Source organism: Rhinatrema bivittatum, chromosome 9 (genome assembly GCF_901001135.1).
Source record: "Rhinatrema bivittatum chromosome 9, aRhiBiv1.1, whole genome shotgun sequence".
Taxonomy (NCBI): domain Eukaryota; kingdom Metazoa; phylum Chordata; class Amphibia; order Gymnophiona; family Rhinatrematidae; genus Rhinatrema; species Rhinatrema bivittatum.
The window spans coordinates 162,479,188-162,502,834 of NC_042623.1; the positions used below are offsets into that span (position 1 = coordinate 162,479,188).

The 23,647-nt window shown below is 40.8% G+C and overlaps 1 protein-coding gene across 3 annotated transcripts in view; it reads left to right on the forward strand.

Annotated features, from left to right (window-relative positions):
* IWS1 (interacts with SUPT6H, CTD assembly factor 1) overlaps nucleotides 1–23,647 on the forward strand; it is a 121,732-nt gene that overhangs the window by 44,007 nt on the left and 54,078 nt on the right. For 2 of the 3 annotated variants that reach the window (XM_029615128.1, XM_029615127.1), the window contains exon 3: nucleotides 16,334–18,227. In XM_029615128.1, the coding sequence (XP_029470988.1) occupies nucleotides 16,334–18,227 (1,894 nt within the window). The remainder of the gene's footprint in view (nucleotides 1–16,333; nucleotides 18,228–23,647) is intronic. The other variant, XM_029615129.1, reaches the window with a different exon arrangement.

Genomic DNA, 23,647 nt, shown 5'->3' on the forward strand with positions numbered 1-23,647 from the left:
CCTCTCCTCCACCCTTTTCAACATTTATCTCACACCTCTATGTCAGCTCCTCAGAGACCTCGGCCTCAAATTCTACCTCTATGCAGATGACGTTCAAATCGTCATTCCCATTCACAACTCTCTCTCAGATGCCCTTGCCTTCTGGAACACATGTCTTGCCAACATCAATGACTTCCTCACCAACATCCACCTCGCTCTAAACTCCTCCAAAACAGAGCTGCTCCTTATCTCTCCTCACCTCCCTCCCAAACCACCGATCTCCAACGATCCAGCTTTCAACGTCATAACACCCCAACCCACAGTAAGAGACCTTGGGGTTATCATAGATCAACAACTCAATCTCAAAAAACAGATCAACTCCATCCTCAAAGAAGGTTTCTTCAAGCTTCACATCCTGAAGAAACTCAGACCCCTCCTCCACTATCATGACTTCCGCACCGTCGTCCAAGCCACCCTTTCCTCAAAGCTGGACTACTGTAATGCCCTCTTCCTTGGCCTACCCTCCTCCACCACCAAGCCCTTACAAATGCTCCAGAATGCCATCGCCAGGGTCATCACCAACTCAAGGAAAGCTGATCACATTACCCCAATACTCAAAGAACTCCACTGGCTCCCCATCGCATCCCGAATTCTCTTCAAAATTCTAACCATAGTGCACAAGTCCATCCACTCGCACAATTCCAATTGGTTGGATGAACCCTTTCGTCCTATACGCACTGAACGACCCACTCGCATTGTCAACAAAGGCACCCTCTCCATTCCCCCTTTGAAAAAAGCCCACCTCTCCTCTACTAGGGACCGTGCACTATCCGTTGCAGGCCCTAAACAATGGAACACCCTCCCTACCACTCTCAGGCTAGAGCCATGTTACGCCAAGTTCAGAAAAAAACTTAAAACATGGCTCTTCCGACAAGCCTACCCTGATTAAGTACACCGACTTCTGCAAGTATCTTGCCTACGCCTTGTATATTCCTGTAAATAGTCCGTTGCAGTTTTTATTTATTGCTTTAATTCCTCCACCTCCTGCTCTTTGTATACTCCTCCTTGTTCGCCCTCCCTGTTCATTGTAATTTCTACCTTTAAAGTTACATTGTAAACCGGTATGATGTATGCATACTAATACCGGTATATAAAAGTTTTTAAATAAATAAATAAATATAGAATTTCAGTTGTATATTTCCAACCCCTAAACTAGATTACATAATTGTCAACATTTCTATGATTGACTTTCTATTATAAACAAATAATCTGAATGACTGGTAATTTGCTTTCATTCTCCAAGTTAATTAATCCTTGTCTCATATGTAAACGTTTTCTTGGAATTTGCCAGCATTAGCAACCTTGTGCTTGTTCTAAAAATATTTTCTATAATCTTAGAAGGAATGTCAATTGGCCTTGTCCTTGTTCTAGTTCTAGATATGTTTCTATAATCTTGGATAGAATGTAAACTGACCTCGTCTCTGTTCTTAGATGGAATGTAAACTTAACCTCATATCAGTTCAAAATGTTCTACAGCCTTGTATTTCATCATCTTTTATCTAATTTATGGAGTCTTTTGTCTAGAAAAAAAAGTGCAAAGCTGAAACTATAATGTTAGTAATTACAGAACTGCTTATGATCAAAAATTAAAAACCCAGGAGTACAGGAATAAGACTTCATATGTGACATGTCAAAAAGTGTTTCACTGAGATTAAGGACCTATGAGCACCTACATCAATCCCCCCCCCGACATACAATCTAAATCTAAAATTCCTCTAGGATTGTTCTTCGCTTTGGGTCATAAAAAATATTAAAAATTATCTGCAGTCTGATCATTTAGAATTCTGATTAGTTCCCTTAGAAAAAGGAGGCAAGAATTGGCCAATTTTTATGTTCATTGTATTAATGTAAATGTTTGTAGGAAGCGGATAGACTTCTGGAACTTAACCTTTTCTGAGGGCTACTATTGATCAGAGCAAATACAAGGTAGTAATGATATTTTAGCTAAGTAAATCCAAACTAAACTATCATTACATGCCATCATTCACTGTCATTACACTTACACATACCCTAAAACACCTTAAAATAAGTCCATATGCAATCAGACAAACTCTTCATGAAAGGAGAGCTCTTTCAGTCCTTATTTTGTTATCCGTAACCATAACCATCCCAGCAGTAAAGAAACTTCTTGTTGAAGTTTTTTCAGTTTTTTGCTAGTTTCATTGGCTTTTTGCTCTATGTAGGGGAAATTTTCCACTAGTTAAATGTTTATACCAACTGGATTGATCTGATGAGGTTGGTTATCTTTTTTTTTTTTCACTTGATGGGATTCATTGCCAGCATTAGCAAGTATCCAAACATTAAATGGATCCCATGCTACTATTCCTGGCAACAAGCAGTGGCTATTCCCCATTGATTGATAGCAGTTTATGGACTTCTTCTCCAGTGACTTATCCAGACTTTGGTTTTTTTTTTAACCCAGCTAAACTAATTGCTTTAACTGCATCATCTGGCAATGAATTCCATCAAATGAAAAGAAAATAACCAATCTCACTAGTGCTGAGTCAGATAATCAGATTCATCAGGCATGGATAAACTTTCAATGAGAGCTTTTTTTTCTATCTAAGCAAGTAAGTACTATAAGATTACTCATTCACAAGTTACCTCACAGCATTCGACAGCCAGAGCTATTCTAATTGCCTTAGGCCATATGGCAGCAGCCATTCATGTAGTCTCACTAACTTTATATCTGTTACCTGCAATGGGTGCACTGTCAGTGAGACCAACTAATCTCAACTCTTGTAAATCATGGTACAAATTTCCAAGGATATGAAGCAGGAGTTGCATTGGTGGTTAAACCCCTGTGTACTTCAGGAAGGAGCTTCACTTCACACTCTTTCGCATTGTGACCCTAGTACAGTCACCTCCACACAAAAAGTTGGGGTACCCACCACATAGGATCCTTTCTGCTAGAAGCATTGAAGATTTGGCAGCAGGCAACCAGGAATCAAGCTGTTCTACAAGTTTACCTACTTCCAGGCATCTCCAACACGCTAGCAGATTGTCTCAGCCGAGTATTCTGCCCACCTCGCGTTTTTCTTGGGTTTCACGTCCTATAGACAAACTTATTTTTATGTATATATAAAGAGAGCCTATGTAGCTGTATTTTTGTACTGCTTATCTGCGAAGAAAACAAAGTTGCTTATCTGTCATTTGGGTTCTCCATACAAATCTGCCACTTAGTCCCATCCATCTCACCTTAAGTTGAAGCGTGGATGGAAGAAAGACTCGGGGAGGGGGGCTGGTGCATGAGGTTAGTGTGCATGCCCAGAAGTTTATTCTGAGCTCTGAGAGAGCATATCTGTTAATGTGCCATTGGATGACATCACCCATTTGTGTGGCTGATTTGTCCTGCTGTCCATGGATAAACCTCCATTACGGGTAAGCAATATCTTTGTTCTGCCAGCATACGATTACCTGTTCCCCAGGTTGTCTTTTCACATCCATCACAGCATTTCCATTTCCTGGGTCTTCGAGTGAGTAATATCTCTCTTCTCATCTTGCTTTAATCTTGTGAGCTTTGTTTATTTGTCTGGACTGATATAGTCAAAATATGGAGTGCTTCCAACATGTCCTGACCTTTCACAAAGAGTATTTAGAGAGACAATTTGCTTTATTGTAATTACATAGAAATAGTGGACACATGGTAGAATACACACAAAGAAATTGAAGTAACACAGGATTAAAACGTGAGCAGTAGCATCAGTTGTCAGGGCTTCAGTCCTAGATATCTGGACATGGTGTTAAAAAAACAGTCAACTGAAAACGTTTATATCGCTAGCTGAGAAGGAGGGGGAGTTGAATGTTAGAAACCTTAAAATTATATGATTCCTGCTTCAATGAGTATTTGGAAGCTATATATTTTTTTTGTTTTGTTTGTAATGGTTTTATATGAAGTCATTGAGATGAAATCATTTAAAAACTTTAATTAAAAATAATTATATCGCTGTTGGCACCCTACTTCCACCTTTACATGGTAATACATGAAAATGTGCCACATAGAAAAAGAAAATATGCAACGAGTTAAAAAAAAAAATGTGTGTACATAGATGTAGATATATAAACTACAAGAAATGGGGCAATATAATACTATATGATGTGCTCAGTGTAATACTACTTGAAAAACTCCAAAGGAAAAAGAGAGCACTGATGTTGAATGTTCATATCTAAAATCCAAAGTTTTATTAACAAACTTGAATAACAAAATAGGTGAGCACGACTTTAGTTAGATATACAACAACCTTTGCATTTTAACACATTGTCTGGAAAGTGAATGGTAAGGACAGGATTGCATATGTATATTATATAGGAACTCACATTATAATGTACAAAACCACACTCACTTATCCATTCATAACCAGACCCATCCATTCAATTTTAAATATCTCACAACAGCTTACTGAACACTGCATAGAAGTTTGTATGCCCTACTGGTGACGCATATTATAAGTCATAATTTATACAAAGAATTGAAAAATACTTACTACTCATTTGAAATAACTGCATCTATAAAATCATAATGAACACATCCCTTCACATTAATCTGTTTCAATGATTTAATACAGGCTTATAAATTGTTGGGTCTGATGTAAAATCCCCCAAAAGGCCCTTGTTTCACCGGAACTGCTTCCTCAAGGGAGAACACCTTATGAAGGCTGCTTTCTCAAAGGCTATTCTCGGCTTGAGAGACCAGGTGAAGCCCCCCTGGCCTTTTAAAGATGGGGAAAAGTCCAATATGGGATCCAAAACAGTGAAAGTTGTCAATAAAGCATAACGTGTGGCTGTCACCAAGCGCATTTATTTCCACAATGGGTCCGTGGTGCAAGTACGAGTCGCTCAGCTGACCCTGTATATAGAAACACTGTAAATGTGTGTTATCTCTATTAGGTACCAAGTCAAAAACTGAAGTTACTAAATGAGAGCAGTTCAAACAAGCATGGCGTCAACACGCCCACAACTAAGGGAGGTGCACTAAAAGCTGAAAAATGCAATTGCTGTTCCTTGTATATGTAAGCTGCAGATTGAGTGCACAACCTTCCTCTTGCTTTTACCGCATTATTGTATCTTTATTGATACTTTAGCAGGCAGAACAAAAATCTTAAAAGAACATCAACCATTTAGATCTTGTCAATACAAAATTTTCCCAACATCAGATATAAAACTTTCAACCAATAAAGAAAATTTGTATATTTTGATACATTTATATATCTACCTCCTGTCATCCCTATATTCTTCTCCTCTCCCTTGAAAATAGACACATCATCATAATGCTGAAAGAGCAATGAGAGATAAATTTTAAAGATACTTTTCACAACATTGAATAAAAGGTTCCCAAATCACTTCAATGGAGCAAGCTTATTATGCAACATGGTCAATTTTTCCATGTAATACACTCAATATGGATGATCAAAAGTTGAATAGTGGGCAGCTGAGCCCTTCTCCAGTGTGCGGCAATCTCGCAATTTCCATTATCAATTAACTTTTCGATAGAGTATATTATTCATGAGTATACATAAAAGTTAACTTTTTGGATCTTTGAAGATATTCACAGTCAACCTCTCGTGAATAAACTTTTGTACCTCCTCCCAGAAGGATTGAACCTGTGTGCATTCCCACCAAATATGATAGAATGATCCCACCTGATTACCACATTGCCAACTTAAGTCCGTAACAGATGGATAAAACTTATGTAATCTAACAGGAGTTAAATATCATCAGAGTAATACCTTATAACTGTTTTTCTCTATGGCTGATGAGAGAGAGCTTTTTGATATGTAAAAGCAGGAATTCTCACAAAATGTCATTCAGTGTTTCCCCGATATCTCTCTCAAGCAATTATATGCTTAGCTTTTCTTCATCACTTGGAAAGAGAAAAGTATATATCCTAGATTTCACCCCCCTTACCCAGACATTTAAACACATCGTTTCAAACTCTGAAGGCAATCTCACTGATTCCCCTTGGATTACTGTATCCATCAGAAAATGACTTATTTACAGATAGGTGAAAAAATCTGAATCTGCCAACCCATATTTATCCTTTAAACCTGCAAAACTTAATGCTCTGTTCTGAAAGAACTGGCCCAAATAGCTCAACCCCCATGTATTCCACCTACGAACGATGGGATACATAATATCTGGCTTAATGACCTTATTGAAGGTGAAGGGAGACAATGGAGAATATGTGCCATGCCCACTTACTCATTCTATATTTCCTCTATAGCTGATTAGATAGCTCGGTGAATGAGTTCTTTACGTTAGCTATCTCACTGTTGTGCTAGGGCCCCAAATAACCCTCCATAAGGAATTATTCCCATAAATGGCCTGTTCTGTTTCACACCGTTGTTTCTAATAGCTTGCAAACTGCTACATGCATATAGCTCTAATTTGTGGTGCTGTATAATACTGTTTAAAATTGGAGACAGCCAAGCCCCAAGCTATCTCTTTCAAATATTTTATTCTCCTAGTCACTCTCCGAGGTTTCCTCTTCCAAATAAAGCTGAATATTTACTGTTGCCATAACTTCAGAAAAGCATCTGAGACAGAAATTGTAGAGTTTGAAATAAGTAGCACCACCTCAACAATATTGTCATCTTGACAGCAGCTATACATCCCAACCATGAAAATTCAAACTGATCCTAATTAGACAAATCGTATGTTGTTTGTTTCAATAAGGGGGAGTAATTTAAGTTAAATATTTTTTTCCAGTCTGCTGCTAATTGAATTCCCATCTATTTAATAATCCCCTTAGCCCACATGAAAGGAAAGTTTTCATTTATCCTGCTCACTTTATCATCTGAGAGGTTAATATTTAATAGCTCCAATTTCCCCATATTCACTTTAAATCCAGAAACCTTCCCAAAAGAATTCATCTTTCTTATCAAAACTGGTAAAGTGAAAAGAGGCTCAGTGATAGTAAATAAAACATTGTTGGAGAAGAGTGATATTTTAAATTCCTTCTGCTTCACCTTAATACCATGTATATCCCCCACCTGCTGTATCTTCTCCGCAGAGGGTACCATCACTAATGCAAATAGTGGAGATAGAAGACAACCCTGCCTTGTTCCTTTACCCAATCGAAATGATTCAGAATATCTACCATTAACTTTTATCCTAGCTTCTGGCCGAGAACACAATGCTTGAATCCAAGTCAAGAAATTAGGCTCTAGACCTATCTTTTGTAGAATCCTAAATGTAAACTCTCAGTGCCACCCGTATCAAATGCTTTTTCCTCATCAATTGCCACTAATGCAGGTTTAACCTTTTTCCTTTAAGTCTACCAAACTAAATTTAAAGTTTTTCTTATGTTGTCTGCCCTGACCAAAGCATGTAGAATGCCCTGCAATCGTGTGGCCAATATTTTTGCAAAGATTTCTAAGTCCAAATTTAGCAAAGATATAGGACTACATGAACTACAGGCTGCAGAGTCCTTACATGGCTTTGCTATCACAGTAATTCCTTCCATATTCATGGAAGTGGGCAGATATGGATTCTTTAGAAAAGCATTAAATAGTCACAATAATACAAGGATAATGACATCACTAAATATTTTATAAGAACATAACATAAGAACATGCCATACTGGGTCAGACCAAGAGTCCATCAAGCTCAGCATCCTGTCTCCAACAATGGCCAATCCAGGCCATAAGAACCTGGCAAGTTCCCGAAAACTAAGTCTATCCCATATTACTGTTGCTAGTAATAGCTGTGGCTATTTTCTAAGTCAACTTAATTAATAGCAGGTAATGGACTTCCCCTCCAAGAACTTATACAATCCTTTTTTAAACACAGCTACACTAACCACATCCTCTGGCAACAAATTCCATTGTGCACTGAGTGAAAAATAACTTTTTCCGATTAGTTTAAATGTGCCACATGCTAACTTCATGGAGTGCCCCCTAGTCCTTCTATTATCCAAAAGAGTAAATAACTGATTCACATTTACCCGTTCTAGACCTCTCATGATTTTAAACACCTTTATCATATCCCCCCCCTCAGCCGTCTCTTCTCCAAGCTGAAAACTCCTGACCTCTTTAGTCTTGCCTCATAGGGGAGCTGTTCCATCCCCTTTATCATTTTGGTCACCCTTCTCTGTACCTTCTCCATCGCAACTATATCTTTTTTGTGATGCGGTGACCAGAATTGTACACAGTATTCAAGGTGCGGTCTCACCATGGAGCGATACAGAGGCATTATGACATTTTCCTTTTATTCACCATTCCCTTTCTAATAATTCCCAACATTCTGTTTGCTTTTTTGACTGCCACAGCACACTGAACTGACAATTTCAATGTGTTGTTCACTATGATGCCTAGATCTCTTTCTTGGGTGGTAGCTCCTAATATGGAACCTAACATTGTGTAACTATAGCATGGGTTATTTTTCCCTATATGCATCACCTTGCACTTATCCACATTAAATTTCATCTGCCATTTGGATGCCCAATTTTCCAGTCTCACAAGGTTTTCCTGCAATTTATCACAATCTGCTTGTGATTTAACTTCTCTGAATAATTTTGTATCCTCTGCAAATTTGATTACTTAACTTGTCGTATTTCTTTCCAGATCATTTATAAATATATGGAAAAGTACAGGTCCCAATCAGGATTCCTGAGGCACTCCACTGCCCACTCCCTTTCACTGAGAAAATTGTCGATTTAATCCTACTCTCTGTTTCCTGTCTTTTAGCCAGTTTGTAATCCACAAAAGGACATCACCACCTAGCCCATGACTTTTTACTTTTCCTAGAAGCCTCTCATGAGGAACTTTGTCAAGCACCTTTTGAAAATCCAAAATACACTACATCTATGGGTTCACCTTTATCTACATGTTTATTAACTCCTTCAAAAAACGTGAAGCAGATTTGTGAGGCAAGACTTGCCTTGTGTAAAACCATGCTGACTTTGTTCCATTAAACCATGTCTTTCTATATGTTTTGTGATTTTGATATTTAGAACACTTTCCACTATTTTTCCTGGCACTGAAGACAGGTTAACGGGTCTGTAGTTTCCCGGTTCGCCCCTGGAGCCCTTTTTAAATTGGGGTTACATTAGCCACCCTCCAGTCTTCAGGTACAATGGATGATTTTAATGATAGGTTACAAATATTTTACTAATATTTTTGAAATTTCATTTTTGAGTTCCTTCAGAACCCTGGGGTGTATACCATCCAGTCCAGGTGATTTACTACTCTTCAGTTTGTCATTCAGGCCTTTCACATCTTCTAGGTTCACCATGATTTGGTTCAGTCCATCTGAATCATTACCCATGAAAACCTTCTCCGGTACAGGTATCTCCCAAACAGCCTCTTTAGTAAACACTGAAGCAAAGAAATCATTTAATCTTTCCGCAATGGCCTTATCTTCTCTAAATGCCCCTTTAACCCCTCGATCATCTAACTGTCCAACTGACTCCCTCTCAGGCTTTCTGCTTCGGATATATTTTAAAAAGTTTTTACTGTGAGTTTTTGCCTCTACCGCCAACTTCTTTTCAAATTCTGTCTTAGTCTGTCTTATTAGTGTCTTACATTTAACTTGCCACGCTTATGCTTTATCCTGTTTTCTTCTGTTGGATCCTTCTTCCAATTTTTGAATGAATATCTTTTGGCTAAAATAGCTTTTTTTTAACTGTGCCGGTAATTGTTTTGCCTTCCTTCCACCTTTCTTAATGTGTGGAATACATATGGACTATGCTTCTAGGATGGTATTTTTTTTAACAATGTCAATGCCTCTTGCAGACTTTTTACCTTTGTAGCTGCTCCTTTCAGTTTTTTTCTATTTTTCTCATTTTATCAAAGTTTCTCTTTTGAAAGTTTAGCACGAGAGCTGTGGATTTGCTTACTGTCCCCCTTCCAGTCATTAATTCAGACTTGATCATATTATGATCACTATTGCCAAGTGGCCCCACCACCGTTACCTCTCTCACCAAATCCTGTGCTCCACTGAGAATTAGATCTAAAATTGCTCCCTCTCTTGTCGCTTCCTGAACCAATTGCTCCATAAAACTCATTTATTCTGTCCAGGAACTTTATCTCTATAGCATGTCCTGATGATACATTTACCCAGTCAATCAAGTCAATATTGGGGTAATTGAAATAAAATAGCAATGAGAAGCCATGTAACCCTAGTGCTTTATTTATCTTAAGTGAGATCATAGCTTCCAAAATCTCTTCCACTACAATTTCCTTATCTAGCCCAGCTGAGCTCTCGGCATCAAAACTGAGCAGGGAGACTTGCTATAAATAAGTCAGTCTCCTGAACTGATTTGTCCATAGAATATAACTCTCTATAAATCTGACAAATCTCTTGTCTAATTAAATCATCATGAAAAAGTTGGCTACCAGACTCGTCTTTAATTTTAGGGATCATGTTAGTAGTCTGTTGCCTTTCAAATTTCCAGGCTAACAACCTACTGTATTACTGAATTAAAAATATGATTGTTTCACTAAGTCTAATTTAAATTGTATTTCCTCAATATCCAGTTCTTTTAGTTTTCCCCCTTCTATTTACAACTGTCGAAGCCATTTAGGATTCCCCGTCATCCTTTGCAAGTATTCTAATTTGTGTAAAGAATCAATAATTTTAATCCTTTCTTACTGTTTTGTTCTCTTTTTAGTTGCCACAAGAGATCAGTTTATCTTGAAGGACTGCTTTAAGACAATTTCATAATGCTTGTGCAGATACTTCTTTCTGATCATTAAACAGAAGATACTCCTACTCCTCTAATATTTTCACATATTTGATTCTTTTAATAAAGAATCATTTATTCCCCAGTAGCAAAGTCCACCCTCTCTTTGTGAAGTCTTAAACTGAAAACTAACTGGTGCATGGTATGACCAAGTGATCGGCCCTATCTCCGCTGTAAATTGGCCCAGTAAACATACCTTATTTACCAGAATTAAACTAATTCTAGAATAAGAGAGGTGCACCTTAGGAAAAAAGGTGTGTAATCTTTAAAACTTGGATGAGAAGACCTCCATAAATTCACCAACCCACTTAGATTGTAAGCCCTCTGGGGTTAGAGAAATACCTATAGTACCTGACTGTAAACCGGTGTGATATCTCGATTGAGATCGAATGTCAGTATATAAAAATAATAAATACATAATAAATAAATAAACCCCCAGGAGGTCACAAGATTTTTAAGGTAATTTCTATGCAATCGCTGAGCTAAGTTATACCTCACAGAATTTTCCAATTGTGATGCTATTGTAAGGTTAAAATCGCCTTCCTCAATAAGACAACCCTCTATCCATCCACTTAATTGTTCCCCTAGATGGGTGATAAAGGTTCCTTGACCAGTGTTTGGTGCATACATGTTTTCCAGGATAATAGTCAAGGCACCCTTTGGCACCTTTAATGCCAAACATCTCCCCTCCCTATCCTTTTTAATGTTCAGCATCGAAACTGCAAAAATCCCCGGCAAGTAGAATTCCCACCCCTCCCTGCTTTTTTTTAATATCCCATTAGAAGCAAAAAACCTACTTGGGTACAGAGAGCTGGTCAATAACCTTTCACTAGTTTTTGTAAAATGATTTTCTTGAATGAAAAATACTTGTGCTCTAGAAGAATGAACTTTTTAAAGTAATAGTTGTCTCTTCATTGGCGTATTGAGACCCTTCGCATTCAATGATATTACTTTTAATGTTGACATCAAATAGACAGGATCTTCCCCTGAAACATCATAGTCCCACGATACCCTCTCCCTATCATCTCCCTGAGATATGCTATGCCTCTCCATTCCCCATCCTGAGCCCTCACCATACAAGTTATACCATTCCCCTCCCCCTCAATGACTGTATTAGTGTGAACCTTCTCATACACTCTTCTCCAGAGGAAAAAGTCCCCCAGGATAGCCCTGGCTAATCTTTGTATAACTATTTAAAGTGTCCTATTATTAAACTTTCAGCTTGAAATAAATTTCCTTGCATATAGAGGTAAACATCTTTACAAAAGAAGAACTATCATGTTAATGAAACCTTCTGAAAAGGAAAATTGTAACCAAATGACTTTCCAACTGGGTATGCTACAGCTAACAGTTCTTATCTTGTTTCTGCAAAACTAGTCACAACTGACACGTTTGACACTCAAGTAGGTCATTTTTCCATCAGGCAGATTCTTTGCTTTATGTATCTATATCCCTTGATCTCACGTCACTGTCCGAATTCCTTCTTAATCGTTTTTCTCCCTTGGTAACTAGAGCACACTCTAGATGTGGACCTACTGATGGTGAATGATAACCCAAAAGTGTAGAGCTATTTATATCTGTTCCCCACTCTCAATGCATCCATGATAGGTTTCATCTCCTTGCGACACTTTAGAGTCCATGGGGAAAGATCGTTATAAAGCTCTGTATATTCTTTCCATGTAAAATTCCCCATACTGCTCACCTTCTGCATTATCAGATCTTTTACATAGAAATGATGCAGACATGCCACAATGTGCCTTGGTCTATTGCGAAACGTGGGTCCCAGAGGTTTGTATGCCCTGTCCACAGAGATTTCTTGGTTAGTGCTGCCATCACTTCCTTTTTCCAAGATAAAGCCACATAACTTCATCACTTCATCGCATCAGAAAAAGTTTGTTTTAGGACACATGTATCCTAATATTACACCTTCTACTCCAGTTTTTCATATCCTTACTTTTATCCTAAGCACATCATTAGCCTTCTTCAAGGATTGCATTTCAGCTTGCAACTGCCCCATAGATTCACCATGCTCGTACAGACATATCTCTATATCCTCTACTCTGTGACCGAGGATTTTCAAGTTGCAGTGTATTTCACCCACATTCTCTAAGATCTCACTCTTAATAACTTTTGCAATCCCTTGTTTTCTGCAATCTCTGGGTTTTTTCTTTCAGTTTCATGATCTTAGTTTTTTGCTATCCCGTGTTCAATGTAATTGCTCTCTCGGAGGCACTGTTACTGTTACAATGTTAACCGTTTCTGTTTTCCTGTAATCCCTTGTTCAATGTAATTGCTCTCTTCGGAGGCACTGTTACTGTTACAATGTAAACCGAATTGATTTGTAACTTCTTACAAGAATTTCAGTATATAAAACTGTTAAATAAATAAAATAAATAATAGCTAACACGTTTGCCTTTAAGTCCCAAAAACATGTTGGGAGATCTGTCTTAGCATACCTGGTGCACCCGACATTTCGCCAGTGCTTTCCCTACTAGCAAGAACCGCCATGTGGCCCACATCATCTTCAGCCCATGCTTCTTTATGGCGCCCCACAACACCAGTAAAAGAGAACTCCTGCAGATCAGTTAATTTCTTGCGCTGGGCCATCTCAATTGTCTGCTCGCAAATCACTTAATAATTATGTCCACTCAACTCTAACAGCGCTGCAAGCTGCTGATTTAATCTGAGGACCCTTGGACCTCCAGGCTCAAGCTGTCCTTAGGCGGGTGATGTCACTTCCTCCAAACTAAGCTTTTAACCAGTAGAAAAATCTATTTCTTATCTATATTTCTAGTAGTTTCTGTATCTTATGAATAATAATTTCTGCCTATGTACAGTCTTTGCTTTTTTAAATGTTTTACTGCTGTCAGTAAGTAAATTATGAGATCTGCATAGCGAGCTTAGCTTGGCCTTGGAAAAAGCACAAACAGTCCAAATGCCAGCTTTCTAAAATTCTACAATATCTCCCTTTTGTGATTTTTCACAAATGCCATGTTGAGAACCCTACTTGAGACCTTTCTTGCACATACCATGCTATCACACCACTAATGTCACCTACACAACCCTGCAAACAACTTAAAGAAAACCTATATTCATTAAACAAACAGACTTTTCTTGAACATAAGAACATAAGAAATTGCCATGCTCGGTCAGACCAAGGGCCCATCAAGCCCAGCATCCTGTTTCCAACAGAGGCCAAAACCAGGCCACAAGAACCTGGCAATTACCCAAAAACTAAGAAGAACCCATGCTACTGATGCAATTAATAGCAGTGGCTATTCCCTAAGTAAAATTGATTAATAGCCATTAATGGACTTCTCCTCCAAGAACTTATCCAAACCTTTTTTGAAACCAGCTACACTAACTGTACTAACCACCTCCTCTGGCAACAAATTCCAGAGCTTTGTTGTGCATTGAGTGAAAAAGAATTTTCTCCGATTAGTCTTAAATGTGTTACTTGCTAACTTCATGGAATGCCCCCAAGTCCTTCTATTATTCGAAAGTGTAAATAACCGAGTCACATCTACTCGTTCAAGACCTCTCATGATCTTAAAGACCTCTATCATATCCCCTCTCAGCCGTCTCTTCTCCAAGCTGAACAGAGTTCCTTCTATTACAAGCTGAAACAAGAGTTCCTTCTATTCTTATTTATTAGTACTTGAAGAGGAAGTAACCATCACAACAGTTGTACTGGCACTAGTCTTACAGCACATAGAAATAAAACATTGGGCACTTATACAAATACATATTAAAATCACCAGGGAATAATAAATTAAAACAATGATATAGGCAATCTTTTTACCCAAACCCCCAAATAATGACCCTATGCTTAGAAAATTCCAATCTGTCGGTACCTTAATGCTAAGCTCCTAGTCCTAGTTGGCAAGGTCTTTAAGAGTGGCAGTAGTGTTTTATTTGACCTTCATTATCAACGTAAACACAACAGGAAATGTTTATCAGCTTACAAACTCCTCCTTTCTCTGCCAGTAGTATGTCCATAGATATCCTTTTATTCATGAACAACCCAGCAAGTGAGGAAACCTCTTGTTGAAGTCCTTCTACTTCTCTGCTGGTTTTATTGGCTATCTGCTCTACTATGGAGGAACAACACATACATTTATGATAATCAGATGTATTTAATGGGGTTAGGTGTCTTGTTTTCACTCGATAATGGGAATGGGTATCTGGATGATAAGTGGAAGCAGAAGTAATCATGGAAGCAATGACATAATGATGGACAGAGAAGTTGGGAATGGTGTACCCAAGGGTAACTCGAACTATCAGAAGATAACATTCTTTTGAAAGTTCTTTTCCCATTCCCTTATCTCGTTCTCTGTTCCGGTTATCACCCCATTGTTTATTGTAAACCGGCTTGATGTGACATTTTCACGAATGCCGGTATAGAAAAAATCTAAATAAAAAATAATAAATTCAGATAAGTCACTCACAGTTCTTAAAGTTATTTGTCCAGTAACATGAATAGGGGGAGTACACTTCTTTCCTGCCTACATACAATCTTTGCTTCTCTAAATGTTTCACTCCTGACAATAAGTAACTTCTATGAGATATGTGCAGTGAGCTTAGCTTGGCCTTAGAAAAAGCACAATTAGGCCAAAGGACAGCTTTCTAAAATTCTATAGTGTGTTCATTTTTAGAAAGCTGCTCCTACTCACAAGTTAATTGTTACTCTCTCCCTTCTCTCCGTTCCCAGAGGGCAGAAGAGTATCTTTTTATTTCACCTGCTTCTCAGGAGAGCAGTAACATTGCTTTGAAAGCCCAATATATGAATTTATTCATAAGACCAGTTGTTTTTCTAAGGAGTAGACATTTATAGGTTGGTTTCAAAGCTGCAGCAGCCTACGCATAAATAGATGAGAATTTTTAACTTTGCAGGGTGGGAATGTTTAAAAATACACCAAAACTCCACATACTTTAATACCATTGACACTTCTTCCTGAAAGGTCCAGTAAGAACTTTCATAATTATGCTATTGTATATACTTCATTTACATTAACCAAACAGTATCAGTGGTTTGCTCTAGCTAGCACATTTCATTGATAGATTGCATGGTGCACCATGACCATATCCTCTTTTTAGCTGATGTGCTCTGAGCACCAGTTCAAGAAAAACTTATATCAGTTGCAGTATTTTTTTGTGGAGGTACAACTAGTACTAGGAATATTGGTGTTATCACAAAATACTTATTTGGGTTTTTTTTCTTCTTCAAGGGACATTGTAATAGCTAGAAAAAAAGCAATTTACCTTTCAGATCTAAAGATTCCACAATCACTGTATTTACAAATAACTTTTTAACTTAAGCCTCCTAGTTGTATTTCTTCGGACAACTTGTATAATTTAGTGAAATTGATCTCTGGTTTCAGCTTTCAGATAAGCAATACTAGCTTCTGCTAATGTGACTTAACACCACTTTGGTTTTGTTGCTTTTGTATGGGATATGGGAAAAATTTGTATCTTAGTCATGGAAGTGTAAGAATGGTTTGTTCATTTAGTACGAGCATGCCTATTAATAATCTTTTAATTTCTCTCTGGCTGAAGATGGCAGATGTTACTTGATTTTTGTTTTTAACATGGACAGATGTGTTTCTTTTGCAGACTGAACGCAGTGATGGAGAAGATGAGAACCAGCTGGAAGAGAAAAAAGGTAACATGATGGACTCAGAAAATGAAGAGCCTCTGAACAGGAATGCTAGTGATTCAGAAGATGATGAACCTCAGAATCGGAATTCAAGTGATTTAGAAAATGAAGACCCTTCAAGGCACAGAGACAGTGATTCTAATAATGAAGATCCCCAGATTTGCAATGACAGTGACTCTGAAAATGAGGAACCTCAAAATCATATTGCTAGTGACTCAGAAATTGAAGAACCCCTGAACCAGAATGCAAGTGATTCTGAAAATGGGGAACCCCCAAATTATAATGCAAGTGACTCAGAAAATGAAGAGCCTCAAATTCATCAAGTAAGTGACTTAGAAAATGAGGAACCTCAGGATCGGCATGCAAGTGACTCAGAAAATGAGGAGCCTCCCGGTCGGCAGGAGAGCGACTCGGAAAATGAGGAACCTCGGGGTCGGCAGGCAAGTGACTCAGAAAACGAGGATCCTCGGAGTCAGCAGGCAAGTGACTCAGAGAACGAAGAGCCTCGGGGTCGGCAGGCGAGCGACTCAGAGAACGAGGAAGCTCGAGGTCGACAGGCAAGCGACTCGGAGAACGAAGAGCCTCGGGGTCGGCAGGCGAGCGACTCAGAGAACGAGGAAGCTCGAGGTCGACAGGCAAGTGACTCTGAGAACGAGGAACCCCGGGATCGCCAGGCGAGTGACTCTGAGAATGAAGAACCCCGGGATCACCAGGCGAGTGACTCAGAGAACGAGGAGCCTCGGGGTCGGCAGGCGAGTGACTCTGAGAATGAGGAACCGCGGGGTCGGCAGGCGAGTGACTCTGAGAACGAGGAACCGCGGGGTCGGCAGGCGAGTGACTCTGATAATGAGGAACCGCGGGGTCGGCAGGTGAGCGACTCTGAGAATGAGGAACCGCGGGGTCGGCAGGCGAGCGACTCGGACAACGAGGAGCCTCTCGGTCGGCAGGCGAGCGACTCGGACAACGAGGAGCCTGTCGGTCGCCAGGTGAGCGACTCTGAGAACGAGGAGCCTCGGGGACGGCAGGCGACCGACTCTGAGAACGAGGAGCCTCGGGGACGGCAGGCGACCGACTCTGAGAACGAGGAGCATCGGGGACGGCAGGCGACCGACTCTGAGAACGAGGAGCCTCGGGGACGGCAGGCGACAGAATCTGAGAACGAGGAACCTCGGGGTCGGCAGGCGAGCGACTCTGAAAATGAGGAGCCTCAGGATCACAACGCCAGTGATTCTGGCAATGAGGGTATTCCTAGGCATAAAGACAGTGATTCTGATAATGAGGGTGTTCCTAGGCATAAAGACAGTGATTCTGATAATGAGGGTGTTCCTAGACATAAAGACAGTGATTCTGATAATGAGGATGTTCCTAGGCATAAAGACAGTGATTCTGATGAGGCACCCCCAAATCATCATGCAAGTGAGTCAGAAAATGAAGCCCCTTCAAATCAACATAGGAGTGATTCGGAAGATGAGGTTGCTCACAAGCACAAAAGCAGCGACTCAGACAACGAGGAGCCCCCAAACCAGCATGCAAGCGACTCTGAAAATGAAGGTCCGCAGAATCGGCAAGTGAGTGACTCAGAAAATGAGGGTATACCCAAACGGAAACAAAAGATAGAGTCAGATGATGAAGATGATGATAGCGATGGGGAGAAAAGAGAAGGGAAACCAAGGACTGAGAAACTTCATGCAGATGGTAACCTTGAGGGAAAGAGGCTACATAGTTCTGATAGTGAAGACAAAGAGCCAAAGAGACAGAAACCTGCAGATAGTGATGAGGAAGATGAGGAGAAAGTGGTAAAAAGGAAAGCAACAATCCTTTCTGACAGCGAAGATGAAGAGGAAAGACCAGGTAAGAAGCTGAAGGATGGTTTTGGTCTGTGGATAGTATTAATAGTTTAGATTGGAGCTCTTTATTTTCCTTGGAGATCCCAGGTTATTGTCAGTCCCCAAAGTTTTGCTCCTTAAACTGACATATCCTAGATCTCCGGTCTGCAATATGGCTTCAGGGTCTTGCTTAACATTTCCAGGAAGATTGTGGGGTTATTTGCTAGGATTTGTAAATACTTTCAGGGCTCGGGCACTAAATACATAAAATAAATAAAATAGCTGATATGCTGAAGATCTTATGAAGAATAGCAGAGTGTTTTTTGCAGTGCCAGCATTCTCTGCTTGGAGTGATGTTCCTGAAGAGATTTTTTTGCTTCCCAGGTAAGAGGATTGCCACATTTGAAGATGGTCTCCTGAATGAATGCATGCTTTCAGGACTCCATGTAAGCAAACTTTGGTTCAGTCTGGCTCTGGGTATTGCGATGAACACCTCCACAGTCTAGGCTATTTGTGTAACTTATCTTGGTACATAATCCACCACCAACACTGTGTCACATTACTTACCCAGATCATTAGTATTTGTTATGTATAAATAGAGAATTTACATATTTTTATTTAAATAGTTGTAGATGTCAGGTTGGAGCCCCTGCAGTGATGAGTCCTGCTTAGTGGTAGCATCTCAATAATATTTTGTATATAAGCTGGAAAATAAGCAAGACCTACTTAAATACTGCAGGCTGTGAGGCAAGACTATTCAGTTCAGGTTCTGTAGATACATGGGGGCTGATGCAATGTATGTACGCGTCCAACTGCCAGTTAAACAGGTGCTCAGCTGAGCGCATTGTATTACATTGGCCCCATGGTAAGTACTCACTGATGTCACACAGCTTGGCCTCAAAGCTGCTGAATTGCTTGGAACACTGAGTTCCCAGAATTCACTGTTAAAGCCCTGCAGACCAATCAGGCTTCTCAGGGGTTGGGACTACTATCTCCAAGCAATAGCTACCTATAATTATCTGAGGCACTTCGTAGCTCTACTTATATATAAAGCACCAGCCTGGTTCAAGGCAAGCCAAGTCATCTTTTGTCCTGACAATAAGAGAAGTATAGCTTGAGTTTTGTAATACAACAGCCATTTTCTTTTTCTTGTTTCTGCTGTTTTGTTGAAGAGGGCACAGTGCGAAAACTTGACAAACATTGTGTCATAACTTTGCTTAACAACACTGTCCTGTTGTATCTGAAGAAAAAAATTTGTATCCTATGTTGACCATGGTGTTCAGTATTAAGTAGGCATGCCATGTACCTATTTTTGAAACAGGTTCACAACTTAACTCACTTGTATCTACATTGCATTATTAATATCTACTGGTTATGTGCTCAGGGCATGCAATTACACTGTGTGGCAAAAGATTTCATTAATAATAATGTGAGATCAAGATGTCAGGAGACACAACTGAAATGAAGTTTACAGACATCGACACATTGACGGGCAAAACCATACCATGTGGAGCCACCAAATGAAAATGTGGTAGAAAGATAGTGAAATTATGTCAGTTGTATTGTGTGTCACTAGCCTGATTAAAAAGAACTTCAGTCACATCTAGACTTGTTGCCTGGACATATTTCACCCTGTGAGCTCCAGAAGGAAGCTCTCTTTGGCACAATGCAAGTATTAAGAAGGGCATTAGCAGTAAATTTGAGAGATTGAGATCATATTCCATATACTCTGCCTTATGAGTGAGTTTCATTCCTGTCAAGGTATGTGCAAAATTAACTGTTTGGAGATATTACCCTGAATGAAACTATGTAAGACAGGTCAAGAAGTAGAATGAAGAGGAAAGGCATAAGAGAGACCAGGAGATGAGTTAGTAGTTTAGTTTCTAGTCTGTGTGGAAATGAATATGCATGCTGTTGTCCAGGAAAGGTAAAGGGACTATATGTTGATATGATATAAATATTGTGCAACAGGGATACAAGGTCAGAAGAAAAGGAGAAAGCTAACTCTTCTTTGGGGAAAAAATGTGTAGAAGAAAATATTTTTATGTAGCGGTGTGGTAGACAAATACCTCAAAGAGTTGAGGATGCCAAAAATAAGAATTTCAGTATCTCAAGCTGAAACATGTTATAAACAGGAAGACCATAAATTATTATACTTTATAACAAATTGAAAATAGCAGCAGAAGCACAGAAGCTACTGTGATATGAAGAAAATAGAAATGAGACACATCAGAACCCAAAGCAATTCTACTGGATACTGGGAAAGAGCTTTAGTACAGTTAATTCTCCAAGGACAAGCAGGCTGTTAGCCTTACACATGGATGAAATCATCAGATGGAGCCCCGATGCAGAAAACTTATGTCCAAGTTTCTAGAACTTTGACTAGGCACACTGAGCATGCTCAGCATGCCCTATACCATGCATCCACATGGGGTCCCTCTCCATTCTCTCTTTTTCCATGGAGTTGTAAGCATCTCGGTGTGAGTGAGCTCACGCTGGCTGTTTTTTCGCCTTGTGGAAAACTTTGTTTTTCTTGCATTTTTCGCTGGTTTTCTCTGTGTGCCTTCCCATGGTGTCAGCGATTTGGGTAAATTTCCTTTTGTGGTTGATACCCCCATGGTGGCGGTGCATCATTGTCTGCTGGCCATTGATGCCCCGTCGCCATAGTCTTCCATTAGTGTCTCTCTCGTTTCATCCATCATGGCCATGCCCAGTTTTTGGCGATGCCCCTGGTGCCTGAGGACTGTATCCATTACAGATCCACATGGACATGTGTCCCCTACTTAGGGGCATTACATGTCGTCCGGAGTTACCATGTATATGCCCAGATGACTCCAAAGGGATGTCGACTTTGACTTGACAAGATGGAGCAACTCCTCAGGTCAGAAAAATCTGAGCCATTGCATCAGTGGCATCGAAGGACCAAGGAGCCCCACCGATGGACACCAAGCCATCGACATCAGCGGGGACCGTCTGTTCCATCGATGTGGATGGGTGCCGTAGACCGACCATCGTTGATCTCTCCAGGCTGAGGACGTGAGGTTCCTCGTCATCAGCTTCGGCACAGGGGAAGGACCAGGTCGAGCATTAAGGGCAGCCGAAGAAGCATTTGCATTAGTCCCATTGATGCACGGTGCCAAACATGAGGATGCACCGGCTTTTGCTGCGATGACTTCGAAGTGACACCACAGCGAGGAGTGCTGGAGGTCCATGACGGTTTCCACCAGTCCTGATGCCAGACACCTATCTACTTCAAAGATCTGGCTACCTCTCCTTCCTCCCAGTTGGTCTTGGCATCAGCAAAATTCAAGGAGGAGTTTAAGCATAGAGGCCAGCTAGCGGTGGACCGGGAGCTGCAGGGCTTTGGTCCTGTGACACCGGCATCGCATCTGGTGGTGCCTGTCCTCGTACCACTTCTGGAGAAGTTCAGCTTGCTCATCGGTGTGTTACCAACCCAGTTGGCGTCTGTTTCTGGGACAGCATCAGTGTCCAGCAGGGCACTGAGGCTTCCCCCTACCAATATGGTGGTTGTTGCCGGTTCCTCTGAGGAGGAAGTTCTACAGAGACCAGCGGAGAAGCTGAAACCTGCTGCCCCCTCCCCCGTCCCACGGTATGCTGCTCAGGGCTATATACCTGGCCAGGATGAAAAATATGGTAGCAGACAGACTGAGTTGTGCTTTCAGACCCCACGAGTGGTCCCGGGATCCAAGGGAGTGTGAATCGGATATTCTGCTTCTGGGGGAGCCCAGGCATAGATCTATTAGCTTTCCTTTGCAACAGAAAGATGCCTCGGTTCTGCTCCCTGTACAGGCCAGATGGCAAACCAGCCTCAGACGCCCTTGTCTGTCAGTGGGGCAAGGGTCTTCTGTACGCATATCCTCCAATTCCCTTAGTAGTGAAGACTCTCTTGAAGCTTCGGAAAGACAAAGGAACTATGATCTTCATAGCCTCTTATTGGCTGAGACCGGTCTGGTTGCTACTCCTAAGGGAGTTGCTTACCTGGAGACCGATCAGTCTGGGGACTTCCCCAGATCTCATTATGCAAGATCGAGGCAGATTGCTACATGCCAATCTCCAGGCCCTGTCGCTCACAGCCAGAATGTTGAGAGGTTAATCCTGCAACCTCTTGATCTCTCAGAGGATATGTCTCTGGTCCTGGTGGCTTCTAGAAAACTTTTCACTAGGAAGTCTTATGGACTGAAGTAGAGGAGGTTTTCCCTAGATCCGTTATGCCCCATACAAAAACTGCTTGATTACCGTCTACACCTATCGGAAGCTGGCTTAAAAACCAACTCCATTAGAGTTCATCTCAGTTCAATTGGCACATACCACCATGGTGTAGATGGTACAGCCATCTGTATTCAGCCTATAGTTGTACAATTCATGCGGCCTTAGGGGATTCAATTGAAGCCTCCCCTAAGGCCTCCCGCTGTGTCTTGGGACCTCAATGTGTATTAGGTCAGCTGATGAAAGCTCCTTTTGAGCCGCTACGCTCCTGTGACCTGAAGTACTTGAACTGGAAGGTCATATTTTTTGTGACTATCACCTCAGCGCGCAGGGTCAGTGAGCTCCAGGCCTTAGTGACTTATCTTACACTGTTTTACCATAACAGGGTGGTCTTGCGCACACACCCTAAGTTCCTGCCTATGGTGGTGACAGACTTCCATCTTCACCAGTCCATTGTCCTGCTAACATCCTTTTCTAGGCCCCATTCACACCAAGGCGAATGAGCATTGCACAGATTGGATGGCAAGTGAGCCTTAGTCTTCTATCTGGAGCAGACAGAAGCCCATAGACAGTCCACTCAATTTTTTGTTTCTTTTGATAGGAATAGGTTCGACATTGCCACTGCCAAACAGACACTATCGAATTGGCTACCAGATTGCATCTCCTTCTGTTATGCCCAGGTGGGACTGCATCTTTGGTGGTCATGTCAAGGCTCATTCTGTCAGAGCCATGGCAGCATCGGTGGCCCACTTGCGAGCAGTTCCTGTGGAGGAGATCTGCAAGGCTGCAACGAGGAGTTCTCGCCACACAATCACATCTCACTATTGCTTGGATTGGGATGGCCGTCGCAACAGGAGGTTTGGCCAGTCTGTCCTTTGGAATTTGTTTGAGGTGTAGAACCCAACTCTGTCCCACCTAGGGCCCATTGTTTGGGTTCAGGCTGTCTCCCTCTCTGTTACCAACAGCACCATTGTTGTTGTGCCCATTGGTACCTGGTTTGGTTGTCTGTTGGTCCGCTTTTATGTTGGGGAACAGCCTGGGCTAAGGATTCATCCATGTCCTCGGAGAAAACAGTGTGCTTATCTGTAACATGTGTTCTCTGAGGATAATAGGATGATGTTAGTCCTCATGACACCCGCCCACCACCCCACAGAGTTGGGTTTCTCTTATTTTTCTTACTATATAATTCTATGTTATAAAACTTGAGAGAGACCCCAC